Raw genomic sequence first — 16067 nt, 5'->3', positions numbered from 1 at the left:
CCTGGCACCGTTGGCCCTCAAAGCCGAGGCAACTTGGTTCCATTTGCCCTTGTATTTCCTATTTCCTGGTTGTGTCATTCTAATTTTGCAGGCTTGGAGGATGTTTTCAGGCTGGAAGTGAATATGTTCTAAACAAGGTCACCCAGAGGGGTTACTTTCACAGATTAATGGATTAGCATCAGCAGTATTAAGCGGTCTGTGGTTTAATGGGTACATGGATTAAATGTTGCTCCACGGATCCATGCTTACCCACCTATGGTGACCCATGGGACAGAATGCTTGGATATCCTCTGACTGACTGAGGGCACCTTTAATACCAATGGTATCTCCCAATGTAACTCAGGAAGTGCCAGATTTGTCACAGATGTTTGTGGGGAGAAGCTGAAACGTATCGTGTTGAATCATTTTTGGTTAAATTGCTAAAACAGTTTTTTCCCCCAACAGACCATTTGAGTATGTTAAATAGGTCAAATTGAGTGAGATTTTGCCAAGCAACCCTGTGTGGCTGAAATACTGAGTACCAATAGAAAATAGTCTGTTTAGTTCAGATTATGGACAACTGGGTTCTAGCTTTTTGCATTTACACCGTCAAATGCACACGCTGCTTCAGGGCTACTGGCCCTCCAAGAACCTGGACTCTCCAGTCAGCGGGTTAAGTTATACAGCCCATCCAAAAAATAATCACGGGCAAGTAGTGAAAGGAGAATGGTAGTGAGGGATGAGGTGCCAGAAACCTGCCAAAGTATCTGGTGACACTTTCAGTTAACTAATCAGTTCATGTGGGATAAAGTGGGTTTCCTTCTCCCCCGCCTCTCCCAACATCCCCCCCCTCTCCTTAACAAGCTGGGGAAAATAGAACATGTTGATAAAGTGATGTTGTGCAAGCTGAATGGCCTGTTTCTGTGCAGTAAAATTGTTTGTATGTGATGACAAAGCCCTAACAAGAGGCAACTGAAGCAGACAGAGGAATTTATAGGGCCACTCAGCAACAAATGCCATGTTTCTGTGCACGCCTCTGGCAGCAAGCAGCCGAATTCAAGTCCTTCTCCTGATTCTATCATACTGTTACGGAGTCTGGGAGCAGCTTTCTGCTTCGATATATCCCCCAACCGCCCCTAACCCCCCGCATCTCCCCAACCCCCCCCCCCCTGAGCCTTTGCTACCTCTGGACGATATCACTGATTTCTTTCACAGACAAAAGCAGTTTGGTAAAGTCCTGGCTCACTGAACAGATCTGGAGCTGCCGGAGGTTGCTCTCCAGCTTGTTGATGGCCTCCCTGAAGGCAAACTTATTGCGCATCTGCTGGATGGAGTCCACGTAGCTGGTGCAGAAGGTGTAGAGGTTCTTGGCTGCCTCCAGCACCGCACTGTGGCTGGCCATCTGCTCAGAGTTCTTGCCGATAGCCACCCGCAGAGCCTCGGTGCTTTCCAAGACGGTGTCCTTGGTGATGTTGGCACTGGCCAGCCTCTCCGGCTGCAGCCGCGTCTTGCGCAGGGAGACTCTGGTGGAGATGAGGGGGATGAAGGCGGTGGCGGTGGAGGCCTGCTGCTCGCCGCTTGGGTTCGTCAAGCCAGGCTGCGCAGAGGACGAAGTGGAGGCTGATGGTCTTGCTGAGGACTGGGGCTTTGATGTGGAGTGCAGGGCAGGCCTTTTAACCACATCCCCTGGTAGGGATGGCTTCACGGTGTCACCACTTGAAGTGTCCACGACGGGCTTGGATTTAATACCCAAGGCACTCTCACCTGCGGACTCATGGGTCGGACTCCGAGGCGGCCTAACTGATTTAGCAGCCGGCGGAGGAGGGGGTGCTGGTTTTGATTTTGGTACCTTGCCCCGGTCCCGGACAGGAGCAGACAACAGCTGCTCAGGAGCCTGCTTGAACCTTCGAGCCCTCGAGTCCTCGGTAAGCAGGTTCACCCCCCCCAGAAACGAGGTGGAGCTCTGCTTCAGTGCAGTAGGAGCCAGGCAAGAGGCAACGTGCTCCTGTGGGGAAGCAGAATTTAAGGCACAAATCTTCCCACCCTCATCTTTGTCCTTGAGACCGGGACTGCTGGACACGATGGCTGCTGCCTGCCTACGGACAAGCTTCGGCGTCGATGCCGGTGGGCTTGAGCTCGGACTCGACTCCAGGTTACCAAAAACGTCGTCATTTAACTCATCTGTCTTTTTCGGCAGCCGAGGGGGAGCGGTCAGGCTTCCCCGAGGAACCATGTCCGCTTTTGTCTCGTTCGTCCTCTTCCGAGGCAATGCTGGCTTCTCATTCCTGTCGCAGCCTGAGGCCAGAGTGGACTCAGCCTGCTTCCCCGCAGACTGAAGGTCCCGGGGCAGCGTCAGGGCTTTCCTCTCCATCTCTTTGCTGCCTGGGGGCATTGAAGAAGCAGAGCAAGATCTCATGAAGCGCTTGGAGTTGGAGATGGTTTCCTCTTCATTCCCCACAGCTTTGTTCGACGTCAAAGTGCTGGACTTCTTCAAGTGTGGAGAGAAGAACCCAGTTGTTCCCAAGAAGCTTCCATTGGCAACTCCACCACCTCCATTGTTGGCATTTTGAGCCCCTGTGCTAAACGAGTGCTGTAATTTGCTGGGGTCGATTGCATCGAGAGGTGCCACGCTGTTGACAAAGGCTCCATTATTTGCATCTTTACCGGTTGTGCTGGTGTCCTCTGCCACCTCTCCCCTCCTCTCCGGCTGCCCATCCATGTCACGGAAAGAGCTGCTGCGTTTGGGAGGGGCAGGCGCGGTCTTCTTCTTCTTTTTGATGAAGGAGCTGAAAATAGAACTGGATTTGCCTTTTTCCTTGGTGAAAGACTGCAGGCGGTCATCATCCAAGTTGCTGTCTGGATCTCTGTCCTTGCGTGGCAGCATCGGAGAGACGGCCATCTCATGGTCCCCGGAATCTGCGCAAAGAGAGACAAACATGAATAGCAACACCTGCTGTCCTGCACAGGATTACACTCTGGACAACCAAACGTTTTTCTTAGTTCTGATGAAAGACTCTCAAACTGAAACTTTAAAACTTTTTTTCTCTCCACAGATGCGACCAGATCTGTTATTTCCAGCATTTTCCGTTCTTGTAACAAACATTGCATGTCCAAACAACTGATTGTACGGACTTTAGCAAAAGTAACTCTCCAAGAGTCTGGCCATGGGTGTGGGTGTGTAGTACTGCGGTTATTTGTGCAAGTGGGGAGACTGTGGGCAGTAGAGAGGTCGTTCTGCCCTGCAGCTATTCACGTGGGTGGGTGGGGAACTGCTTGTGTGGGTGAGGTGGAAGGTGGAGGGACCTGCGCTTGAATCCAGCTCAGGCTAAAAGGATGAAGGATCTTCCACGAGATGAGTTTGGATGCGCCCAAAGCAGTTCTAACTGGGCATGGACCTACAAATACTGCCCTTATGTAGCAATAACTAGCAGTTTCGCTCAGAGGTCAGAGCGCATCTGTTATAGACATGGGATCTGGGATTGAGCAAACTATTTGTGGCACAGTCATGAGTTGTGTCTAAAATGGAAGGTATGCCATTTTTCAGGATGAACCCCCCCCGCCCCCCCCTTACTTTGATCAGCACAAAAAGGCGAGACAAGTAAAACTATAAATGTTATTTTCAACGAGCACACCGTAGATATACCACTCAGCATTCAGCCTCTGAGCATCTTATTAATTAGGCAATGCAATGCAACTCACCGTTTAAAACAGAGGCAATAATAATTCAATAAAATCCCAGCATTTTACCGCTGGTTTCCAGAGTTCTCTGCAATTCAACGAATACGCAAACAAAGAATAGGTTTGCTTTCAACGCAAGATGTTACTATAAGAGAGTTAGATCGTACGAGGTTCATGTGCTGCATGAATGCCAGTGTAGACCTGTTGAGCCAAATGACCTGTTTCTGTAAAGATTATGGTCAAGAGTGACATTCAGAGGGCAGCACGGTGGCGCAGTGGGTTAGCCCTGTTGCCTCACGGCGCCGAGGTCCCAGGTTCGATCCCGGCTTTGGGTCACTGACCGTGTGGAGTTTGCACATTCTCCCCGTATTTGCATGGGTTTCGCCCCCACAACCCAAAGATGTGCAGGGTAGGTGGATTGGCCACAAAAAATGAATTGGGTACTCTAAATTTATTAAAAAAAGAGTGACATCCAGGTTCAATGTGTAACTCTGCTTCTGTTACCGATGCCGCCTGTGTCGTTTCACACGTACCATGCTGGCTCAGAACTTTAAATATTGAATGCGAGGCCTCCTGGACTTCAATTGGCTCTTTGCTTTCGGTTGCTCGGCGAAGGGTGCGTGTTTTGGTTGGCAGCTCCGGTGCCTGGGGCCTGTTGGCACCGCAGCATTTGCCTCCTTTCTTCCCCAGTTCTTTCTCGACCTCTGTAAAGCACACGGCAAAGATCAGCACGACATCCCAGGTCTGTTAAAACAATGACGTTTTTGAATCCCTGCTTACATTATGATAGGATTTCTAAAGTAAAGGAGATGTGGGATGTTCAGACAATCTGCTCAGTTTTACAGCTAGCTGGAAGTCCAGAAAGTTACCGTGGACTGATTAAACAAAGTGCTTAAATATTTAACAGTTTACTGATCTACAAAATGTAAAACAGTGCAGCATGTAATCGCTTTAAGGATGTACAAATGTCAGATTTTACAAACAAAAACGAATGGAACTTACTATGCTAACCCAATTAATTAGCCACAAAACATTTTAGTTATAGATTGATCTCTGTGCTGCAAATACTGACACGCACGTAATGATTCCCAGTGAATACTGACACGCACATAATCACTGTGAATACTGACACGCACGTAATCACTGAATACTGACACGCACGCAATCACTCCCAGTGAATACTGACACTTATTAAAAAATAAAAAAATTTAGTGTACCCAATTCATTTTTCCAAATAAGGGGCAATTTAGCATGTTCAATCTACCTACCTTGCACATCTTTGGGTTGTGGGGACGAAACCCACGCAAATACGGGGAGAATGTGCAAACTCCACACGGACATTGACCCAGAGCCGGGATCGAACCTGGGACCTCGGTGCCGTGAGACTGCAGTGCTACCACTGCGCCACCGTGCTGCCCTCACTCCCAGTGAATACTGACACGCATGTAATGACTCCCAGTGAATACTGACCCGCACGCAATCGCTCCCAGTGAATACTGATGCACACCTAATCATTCCCAGTGAATACTGACACGCACACAGTAGCTCCCAGTGAATACTGACACGCACGTAATCACTGTGAATACTGACACACACGCAATCACTCCCAGTGAATACTGACATGCACGCAATCACTCCCAGTGAATACTGACACGCACGCAATCGCTCCCAGTGAATACTGACAGGCACACAATCACTCCCAGTGAATACTGACACGCACGCAATCGCTCCCAGTGAATACTGACACGCATGCAATCGCTCCCAGTGAATACTGACACGCACGCAATCACTCCCAGTGAATACTGACACGCACGCAATTGCTCCCAGTGAATACTGACATGCACGCAATCACACAGCGAATACTGACACGCACGCAGTAGCTCCCAGTGAATACTGACACGCACGCAATCACTGTGAATACTGACACGCACGCAATGACTCCCAGTAAATACTGACACGCACGCAATGAATCCCAGTGAATACTGACACGCACGCAATCACTCCCAGTGAATACTGACACGCACGCAATCACTCCCAGTGAACACTAACATGCACGCAATCACACAGCGAATACTGACACACACGCAATCACTCCCAGTGAATACTGACACGCACGCAATCGCTCCCAGTGAATACTGACACGCACGCAATCGCTCCCAGTGAATACTGACACGCACGCAATCGCTCCCAGTGAATACTGACACGCACGCAATCACTCCCAGTGAATACTGACACGCACGCAATCGCTCCGAGTGAATACTGACATGCACGCAATCGCTCCCAGTAAATACTGAGACGCACGCAATCGCTCCCAGTGAATACTGACACACAAGCAATCACTCCCAGTGAATACTGACACGCACGCAATCACTCCCAGTGATTACTGACGCACACCTAATCATTCCCAGTGAATACTGACGCACACCTAATCATTCCCAGTGAATACTGACGCACACCTAATCAGTCCCAGTGAATACTGACGCACACCTAATCAGTCCCAGTGAATACTGACGCACACCTAATCAGTCCCAGTGAATACTGACGCACACCTAATCAGTCCCAGTGAATACTGACACACACCTAATCAGTCCCAGTGAATACTGACGCACACCTAATCAGTCCCAGTGAATACTGACGCACACCTAATCAGTCCCAGTGAATACTGACACACACCTAATCAGTCCCAGTGAATACTGACACGCACGCAATCGCTCCCAGTGAATACTGACACGCACGCAATCACTGTGAATACTGACACGCATGCAATCACTCCCAGTGAATACTGACACGCACGTAATCACTGTGAATACTGACACGCACGCAATCGCTCCCATTGAATACTGACACGCACGCAATCACTCCCAGTGAATACTGACACGCACGCAATCACTCCCAGTGAATACTGACGCACACCTAATTATTCCCAGTGAATACTGACGCACACCTAATCATTCCCAGTGAATACTGACGCACACCTAATCATTCCCAGTGAATACTGACACGCACGCAATCGCTCCCATTGAATACTGACACGCACGCAATCACTCCCAGTGAATGCTGACACGCACGCAATCATTCCCAGTGAATACTGACGCACACCTAATCATTCCCAGTGAATACTGACGCACACCTAATCATTCCCAGTGAATATTGACGCACACCTAATCATTCCCAGTGAATACTGACACGCACGCAATCGCTCCCATTGAATATTGAGACGCACGCAATCACTCCCAGTGAATACTGACACGCACGCAATAGTTCCCAGTGAATACTGACACGCACGCAATCACTCCCAGTGAATACTGACACGCACGCAATCGCTCCCAGTGAATACTGACACGCACGCAATCGCTCCCAGTGAATACTGACACGCATGCAATCGCTCCCAGTGAATACTGACACGCACGCAATCACTCCCAGTGAATACTGACACGCACGCAATTGCTCCCAGTGAATACTGACATGCACGCAATCACACAGCGAATACTGACACGCACGCAGTAGCTCCCAGTGAATACTGACACGCACGCAATCACTGTGAATACTGACACGCACGCAATGACTCCCAGTAAATACTGACACGCACGCAATGAATCCCAGTGAATACTGACACGCACGCAATCACTCCCAGTGAATACTGACACGCACGCAATCACTCCCAGTGAACACTAACATGCACGCAATCACACAGCGAATACTGACACACACGCAATCACTCCCAGTGAATACTGACACGCACGCAATCGCTCCCAGTGAATACTGACACGCACGCAATCGCTCCCAGTGAATACTGACACGCACGCAATCGCTCCCAGTGAATACTGACACGCACGCAATCGCTCCCATTGAATACTGAGACGCATGCAATCGCTCCCAGTGAATACTGACACGCACGCAATCGCTCCCATTGAATACTGACACGCACGCAATCACTCCCAGTGAATACTGACACGCACGCAATCACTCCCAGTGAATACTGACGCACACCTAATCATTCCCAGTGAATACTGACACGCACGCAATAGTTCCCAGTGAATACTGACACGCACGCAATCACTCCCAGTGAATACTGACACGCACGCAATCGCTCCCAGTGAATACTGACACACAAGCAATCACTCCCAGTGAATACTGACACGCACGCAATCACTCCCAGTGAATACTGACGCACACCTAATCATTCCCAGTGAATACTGACACGCACGCAATCGCTCCCATTGAATACTGACACACACGCAATCGCTCCCAGTGAATACTGACACGCACACAATCACTCCCAGTGATTACTGACACGCACGCAATCACTCCCAGTGAATACTGACGCATATTTAATCAGTCCCAGTGAATACTGACACGCACGCAATCGCTCCCAGTGAATACTGACGCATATTTAATCAGTCCCAGTGAATACTGACACGCACGCAATCGCTCCCAGTGAATACTGACACGCACGCAATCGCTCCCAGTGAATACTGACACGCACACAATCACTCCCAGTGATTACTGACACGCACGCAATCACTCCCAGTGAATACTGACACGCACGCAATCACTCCCAGTGAATACTGACGCACACCTAATCATTCCCAGTGAATACTGACGCACACCTAATCATTCCCAGTGAATACTGACGCACACCTAATCATTCCCAGTGAATACTGACACGCACGCAATCGCTCCCATTGAATACTGAGACGCACGCAATCACTCCCAGTGAATACTGACACACACTCAATCGCTCCCAGTGAATACTGACACGCACGCAATAGTTCCCAGTGAATACTGACACGCACGCAATAGTTCCCAGTGAATACTGACACGCACGCAATCGCTCCCAGTGAATACTGACACACAAGCAATCACTCCCAGTGAATACTGACACGCATGCAATCACTCCCAGTGAATACTGACGCACACCTAATCATTCCCAGTGAATACTGACGCACACCTAATCATTCCCAGTGAATACTGACGCACACCTAATCATTCCCAGCGAATACTGACGCACACCTAATCAGTCCCAGTGAATACTGACGCATATTTAATCAGTCCCAGTGAATACTGACACGCACGCAATCGCTCCCAGTGAATACTGACACGCACGCAATCGCTCCCAGTGAATACTGACACGCACGCAATCACTGTGAATACTGACACGCATGCAATCACTCCCAGTGAATACTGACACGCACGTAATCACTGTGAATACTGAGACGCACGCAATCACTCCCAGTGAATACTGACACGCACGCAATCACTCCCAGTGAATACTGACACACACCTAATCATTCCCAGTGAATACTGATGCACACCTAATCATTCCCAGTGAATACTGACATGCACGCAATCACTCAGCGAATACTGACACGCACGCAATCGCTCCCAGCGAATACTGACACGCACGCAATCACTCCCAGTGAATACTGACATGCACGTAATCACTGTGAATACTGACACGTACGCAATCGCTCCCAGTGAATACTGACACGCACGCAATCGCTCCCAGTGAATACTGACACGCACGCAATCACTGTGAATACTGACACGCATGCAATCACTCCCAGTGAATACTGACACGCACGTAATCACTGTGAATACTGAGACGCACGCAATCACTCCCAGTGAATACTGACACGCACGCAATCACTCCCAGTGAATACTGACACACACCTAATCATTCCCAGTGAATACTGATGCACACCTAATCATTCCCAGTGAATACTGACATGCACGCAATCACTCAGCGAATACTGACACGCACGCAATCGCTCCCAGCGAATACTGACACGCACGCAATCACTCCCAGTGAATACTGACATGCACGTAATCACTGTGAATACTGACACGTACGCAATCGCTCCCAGTGAATACTGACACGCATGCAATCGCTCCCAGTGAATACTGACACGCATGCAATCGCTCCCAGTGAATACTGACGCACACCTTTTTTTAAATAAATATTTCATTGAAAATTTTTGGTCAACCAACACAGTACATTGTGCATCCTTTACACAATATTATAACAACACAAATAACAATGACCTATTTTATAAACAAAAAATGAATAAATAATAAATAACAAAAATGAAAACTAACCCTAATTGGCAACTGCCTTATCGCAAGTAACACTCTCCAAAAATATAATTTAACAGTCCAATATATAATTATCTGTCGCAACGACATATACATATTATACAGTATATATTAACAACCCTGAGAGTCCTTCTGGTTCCTCCTCACCCCCACCCCCCCAACCTGGATCCTGGGCTGCTGCTGCTGCCTTCTTTTTTCCATTCCATCTATCTTTCTGCGAGGTATTCGACGAACGGTTGCCACCGCCTGGTGAACCCTTGAGCCGACCCCCTTAGAACGAACTTAATCCGCTCTAGCTTTATAAACCCTGCCATGTCATTTATCCAGGTCTCCACCCCTGGGGGCTTGGCTTCTTTCCACATTAACAATATCCTGCGCCGGGCTACTAGGGACGCAAAGGCCAAAACATCGGCCTCTCTCGCCTCCTGCACTCCCGGCTCTTGTGCAACCCCAAATATAGCCAACCCCCAGCTTGGTTCGACCCGGACCCCCACTACTTCTGAAAGCACCTTTGTCACCCCCATCCAAAACCCCTGTAGTGCCGGGCATGACCAAAACATATGGGTATGATTCGCTGGGCTTCTTGAGCACCTCGCACACCTATCCTCCACCCCAAAAAATGTACTGAGCCGTGCTCCAGTCATATGCGCCCTGTGTAATACCTTAAACTGAATCAGGCTTAGCCTGGCACACGAGGACGACGAGTTTACCCTGCTTAGGGCATCTGCCCACAGCCCCTCCTCGATCTCCTCCCCCAGCTCTTCTTCCCATTTCCCTTTTAGTTCATCTACCATAGTCTCCCCTTCGTCCCTCATTTCCCGATATATATCTGACACCTTACCATCCCCCACCCATGTCTTTGAGATCACTCTGTCCTGCACCTCTTGTGTCAGGAGCTGCGGGAATTCCCTCACCTGTTGCCTCGCAAAAGCCCTCAGTTGCATATACCTGAATGCATTCCCTTGGGGCAACCCATATTTCTCGGTCAGCGCTCCCAGACTCGCGAACTTCCCATCCACAAACAGATCCTTCAGTTGCGTTATTCCTGCTCTTTGCCAAATTCCATATCCCCCATCCATTCCCCCCGGGGCAAACCTATGGTTGTTTCTTATCGGGGACCCCCCCCAAGGCTCCAGTCTTTCCCCTATGCCGTCTCCACTGTCCCCAAATCTTCAGTGTAGCCACCACCACCGGGCTTGTGGTGTAGTTCCTCGGTGAGAACGGCAATGGGGCTGTCACCATAGCCTGTAGGCTAGTCCCCCTACAGGACGCCCTCTCTAATCTCTTCCACGCCGCTGCCTCCTCCTCTCCCATCCACTTACTCACCATTGAAATATTAGCGGCCCAATAATACTCACTTAGGCTCGGTAGTGCCAGCCCCCCCCTATCCCTGCTACACTGTAAGAATCCCTTCCTCACTCTCGGGGTCTTCCCGGCCCACACAAAACCCATGATGCTCTTTTCAATCCTTTTAAAAAAAGCCTTCGTGATCACCACCGGGAGGCACTGAAACACAAAGAGGAATCTCGGGAGGACCACCATCTTAACCTCCTGCACCCTCCCTGCCATTGACAGGGATACCATATCCCATCTCTTGAAATCCTCCTCCATTTGTTCCACCAACCGCGTTAAATTTAACCTATGCAATGTGCCCCAATTCTTGGCTATCTGGATCCCCAGGTAACGAAAGTCCCTTGTTACCTTCCTCAACGGTAGGTCCTCTATTTCTCTACTCTGCTCCCCTGGATGCACCACAAACAACTCACTTTTTCCCATGTTCAATTTATACCCTGAAAAATCCCCAAACTCCCCAAGTATCCGCATTATTTCTGGCATCCCCTCCGCCGGGTCTGCCACGTATAGTAGCAAATCGTCTGCATACAAAGATACCCGGTGCTCTTCTCCTCCTCCAAGTACTCCCCTCCACTTCTTGGAACCCCTCAACGCTATCGCCAGGGGCTCAATCGCCAGTGCAAACAATAATGGGGACAGAGGGCATCCCTGCCTTGTCCCTCTATGGAGCCGAAAATATGCAGATCCCCGTCCATTCGTGACCACGCTCGCCATCGGGGCCCTATACAACAGCTGCACCCATCTAACATACCCCTCTCCAAAACCAAATCTCCTCAACACCTCCCACAAATAATCCCACTCCACTCTATCAAATGCTTTCTTGGCATCCATCGCCACTACTATCTCCGTTTCCCCCTCTGGTGGGGCCATCATCATTACCCCTAACAGCCTCCGTATATTCGTGTTCAGCTGTCTCCCCTTCACAAACCCAGTTTGGTCCTCGTGGACCACCCCCGGGACAAATTCCTCTATTCTCATTGCCATTACCTTGGCCAGGATCTTGGCATCTACATTTAGGAGGGAAATAGGTCTATAGGACCCGCATTGTAGCGGGTCCTTTTCCTTCTTTAAGAGAAGCGATATCGTTGCTTCAGACATAGTCGGGGGCAGTTGTCCCCTTTCCTTTGCCTCATTAAAGGTCCTCGTCAATACCGGGGCGAGCAAGTCCACATATTTTCTATAGAATTCGACTGGGAATCCATCCGTTCCCGGGGCCTTTCCCGCCTGCATGCTCCTAATTCCTTTCACCACTTCTTCTACCTCGGTCTGTGCTCCCAGTCCCACCCTTTCCTGCTCTTCCACCTTGGGAAATTCCAGCCGATCCAAGAAGCCCATCATTCTCTCCCTCCCATCCGGGGGTTGAGCTTCATATAATTTTTTATAAAATGTCTTGAACACTCCATTCACGCTCTCCGCTCCCCGCTCCATCTCTCCTTCCTCATCCCTCACTCCCCCTATTTCCCTCGCTGCTCCCCTTTTCCTCAATTGGTGTGCCAGCAACCTGCTCGCCTTCTCCCCATATTCGTACTATACACCCTGTGCCTTCCTCCATTGTGCCTCTGCAGTGCCCGTAGTCAGCAAGTCAAATTCTACATGTAGTCTTTGCCTTTCCCTGTACAGTCCCTCCTCCGGTGCTTCCGCATATTGTCTGTCCACCCTCAAAAGTTCTTGCAGCAACCGCTCCTGTTCCTTACTCTCCTGCTTCCCTTTATGTGCCCTTATTGATATCAGCTCCCCTCTAACCACCGCCTTCAACGCCTCCCAGAGCACTCCCACCTGGACCTCCCCATTATCATTGAGTTCCAAGTACTTTTCAATGCACCCCCTCACCCTTAGACACACCCCCTCATCTGCAATTAGTCCCATGTCCATTCTCCAGGGTGGGCGCCCTCCTGTTTCCTCCCCTATCTCCAAGTCTACCCAGTGTGGAGCGTGATCCGAAATGGCTATAGCCGTATACTCCGCTCCCCTCACCTTCGGGATCAACGCCCTTCCCAGCACAAAAAAGTCTATTCGCGAGTAGACTTTATGGACATAGGAGAAAAACGAGAACTCCTTACTCCTAGGTCTGCTAAATCTCCACGGGTCTACACCTCCCATCTGCTCCATAAAATCTTTAAGTACCTTGGCTGCTGCCGGCCTCCTTCCAGTCCTGGACTTCGACCTATCCAGCCCTGGTTCCAACACCGTATTAAAATCTCCCCCCATTATCAGCTTTCCCATCTCTAGGTCCGGAATGCGTCCTAGCATCCGCCTCATAAAATTGGCATCATCCCAGTTCGGGGCATATACGTTTACCAAAACCACCGTCTCCCCCTGTAGTTTGCCACTCACCATCACGTATCTGCCCCCGTTATCCGCCACTATAGTCTTTGCCTCGAACATTACCCGCTTCCCCACTAATATAGCCACCCCCCTGTTTTTTGCATCTAGCCCCGACACCTGCCCCACCCATCCTTTGCGTAGCCTAACCTGGTCTATCAGTTTCAGGTGCGTTTCCTGTAACATAACCACATCCGCCTTAAGTTTCTTAAGGTGTGCGAATACCCGTGCCCTCTTTATCGGCCCGTTCAGCCCTCTCACGTTCCACGTGATCAGCCGGGTTGGGGGGCTTCCTACCCCCCTCCTTGTCGATTAGCCATCCCCTTTTTCCAGCTCCTCACCCGGTTCCCACGCAGCTGTATCTCCCCCAGGCGGTGCCCCCCCGCCCATCCCCTCCCATACCAGCTCCCCCCTCTCCCCAGCAGCAGCAACCCAGTAATTCCCCCCTCCCACCCCCCCCCGCTAGATCCCCCGCTAGCGTAATTACTCCCCCCATGTTGCTCCCAGAAGTCAGCAAACTCTGGCCGACCTCGGCTTCCCCCCGTGACCTCGGCTCGCACCGTGCGACGCCCCCTCCTTCCTGCTTCTCTATTCCCGCCATGATTATCATAGCGCAGGAACCAAGCCCGTGCTTCTCCCTTGGCCCCGCCCCCAATGGCCAACGCCCCATCTCCTCCACCTCCCCTCCTCCCCCCATCACCACCTGTGGAAGAGAGAAAAGTTACCACATCGCAGGATTAGTACATAAAACTCCTCTTTCCCCCCTTTTTAACCCCCCTCTTCGCCCCCCACATTCGCCCCACCACTTTGTTCAAACGTTCTTTTTAATAACCCGCTCATTCCAGTTTTTCTTCCACAATAAAAGTCCACGCTTCATCCGCCGTCTCAAAGTAGTGGTGCCTCCCTCGATATGTGACCCACAGTCTTGCCGGTTGCAGCATTCCAAATTTTATCTTCTTTTTATGAAGCACCGCCTTGGCCCGATTAAAGCTCGCCCTCCTTCTCGCCACCTCCGCACTCCAGTCTTGATAAACGCGGATCACCGCGTTCTCCTATTTACTGCTCCGAGTTTTCTTTGTCCATCTAAGGACCATTTCTCTATCCTTAAAACGGAGGAATCTCACCACTATGGCTCTGGGAATTTCTCCTGCTCTCGGTCCTCGCGCCATCACTTGGTATGCTCCCTCCATCTCCAACGGACCCGCCGGGGCCTCCGCTCCCATTAACGAGTGCAGCATCGTGCTCACATATGCCCCGACGTCCGCTCCCTCCGCACCTTCAGGAAGACCAAGAATCCTCAGGTTGTTCCTCCTTGCGTTGTTCTCCAGTGCCTCCAACCTTTCCACACATCGTTTCTGATGTGCCTCATGCGTCTCCGTCTTCACCACCAGGCCCTGTATGTCGTCCTCATTCTCGGCTGCCTTTGCCTTCACGACCCGAAGCTCCCGCTCCTGGGTCTTTTGTTCCTCCTTTAGACCTTCGATCGCCTGTAGTATCGGGGCCAACAGCTCTTTCTTCATTTCCTTTTTGAACTCTTCCACACAGCATTTCAAGAACTCTTGTTGTTCAGGGCCCCATGTTAAACTGCCACCTTCCGACGCCATCTTGGTTTTTGCTTGCCTTCCATGCCGCTGTTCTAAAGGATCCACTGCAATCCGGCCACTTTCTCCTCCTTTTTTCATCCGTATCCAGGGGGGATTCCCTTCTGGTTTACCGCACAGTGTTTTTAGCCGTCAAAATTGCCGTTGGGGCTCCTATCAAGAGCCCAAAAGTCCGTTTCACCGGGAGCTGCCGAAACGTGCGACTCAGCTGGTCATCGCCGCACCCGGAAATCCTTACTGACGCACACCTAATCATTCCCAGTGAATACTGACATGCACGCAATGACACCCAGTGAATACTGACACGCACGCAATCACTCCCAGTGAATACTGACGCACACCCAATCGCTCCCAGTGAATACTGACACGCACGCAATCACTCCCAGTGAATACTGACGCACACCCAATCGCTCCCAGTGAATACTGACACGCACGCAATCACTGCCAGTGAATACTGACACGTACGTAATCACTGCCAGTGAATACTGACACGTACGTAATCACTCCCAGCGAATACTGACACGCACGCAATCGCTCCCAGTGAATACTGACACGCACGCAATCACTCCCAGTGATTACTCACACACACGCAATCACTCCCAGTGAATACTGATGCGCACGCAATCACTGTGAATACTGACACGCACGCAATCGCTCCCAGCGAATACTGACACGCACGCAATCACTCCCAGTGAATACTGACACACCCAATCACTCCCAGTGAATACTACACTCACGCAATCACTCCCAGTGAATACTGACACACCCAATCACTCCAGTGAATATTGATACGCACGCAATCACGCTCAGTGAATACTGACACACACGCAATGACTCCCAGTGAATACTGACACGCACGCAATCACACTCAGTGAATACTGATACGCACGCAATCACGCACAGTGAATACTGATACGCACGCAATCACTCAGTGAATACTGACATGCACGCAATCACCCCCAGTGAATACTGACACGCACGCAATCGTCCCCAGTGAATACTGACACGCACGCAATCGTCCCCAGTGAATACTGACAC

General features: G+C 50.4%; 1 protein-coding gene across 5 annotated transcripts in view; it reads right to left on the bottom strand.

Annotated features, from left to right (window-relative positions):
- Positions 1–1149: 1149 nt before the first annotated feature.
- abl1 (c-abl oncogene 1, non-receptor tyrosine kinase) overlaps positions 1150–16067 on the bottom strand; it is a 229113-nt gene continuing 214195 nt past the window's right edge. For 4 of the 5 annotated variants that reach the window (XM_072488806.1, XM_072488807.1, XM_072488808.1 and 1 more), the window contains exons 10-11: positions 4191–4361; positions 1150–2895 (exon numbers count right to left, since the gene is read on the bottom strand). In XM_072488806.1, coding sequence (XP_072344907.1) covers positions 1160–2895; positions 4191–4361 — 1907 coding nt within the window. In that variant the 3' untranslated portion in view covers positions 1150–1159. Of the gene's footprint in view, positions 2896–4190; positions 4402–16067 lie in introns of all 5 variants that reach the window. The other variant, XM_072488811.1, reaches the window with a different exon arrangement.

This window comes from Scyliorhinus torazame, chromosome 22 (genome assembly GCF_047496885.1).
Source record: "Scyliorhinus torazame isolate Kashiwa2021f chromosome 22, sScyTor2.1, whole genome shotgun sequence".
Taxonomy (NCBI): Eukaryota; Metazoa; Chordata; class Chondrichthyes; order Carcharhiniformes; family Scyliorhinidae; genus Scyliorhinus; species Scyliorhinus torazame.
This window is presented reverse-complemented; position numbering and strand designations above follow the sequence as displayed.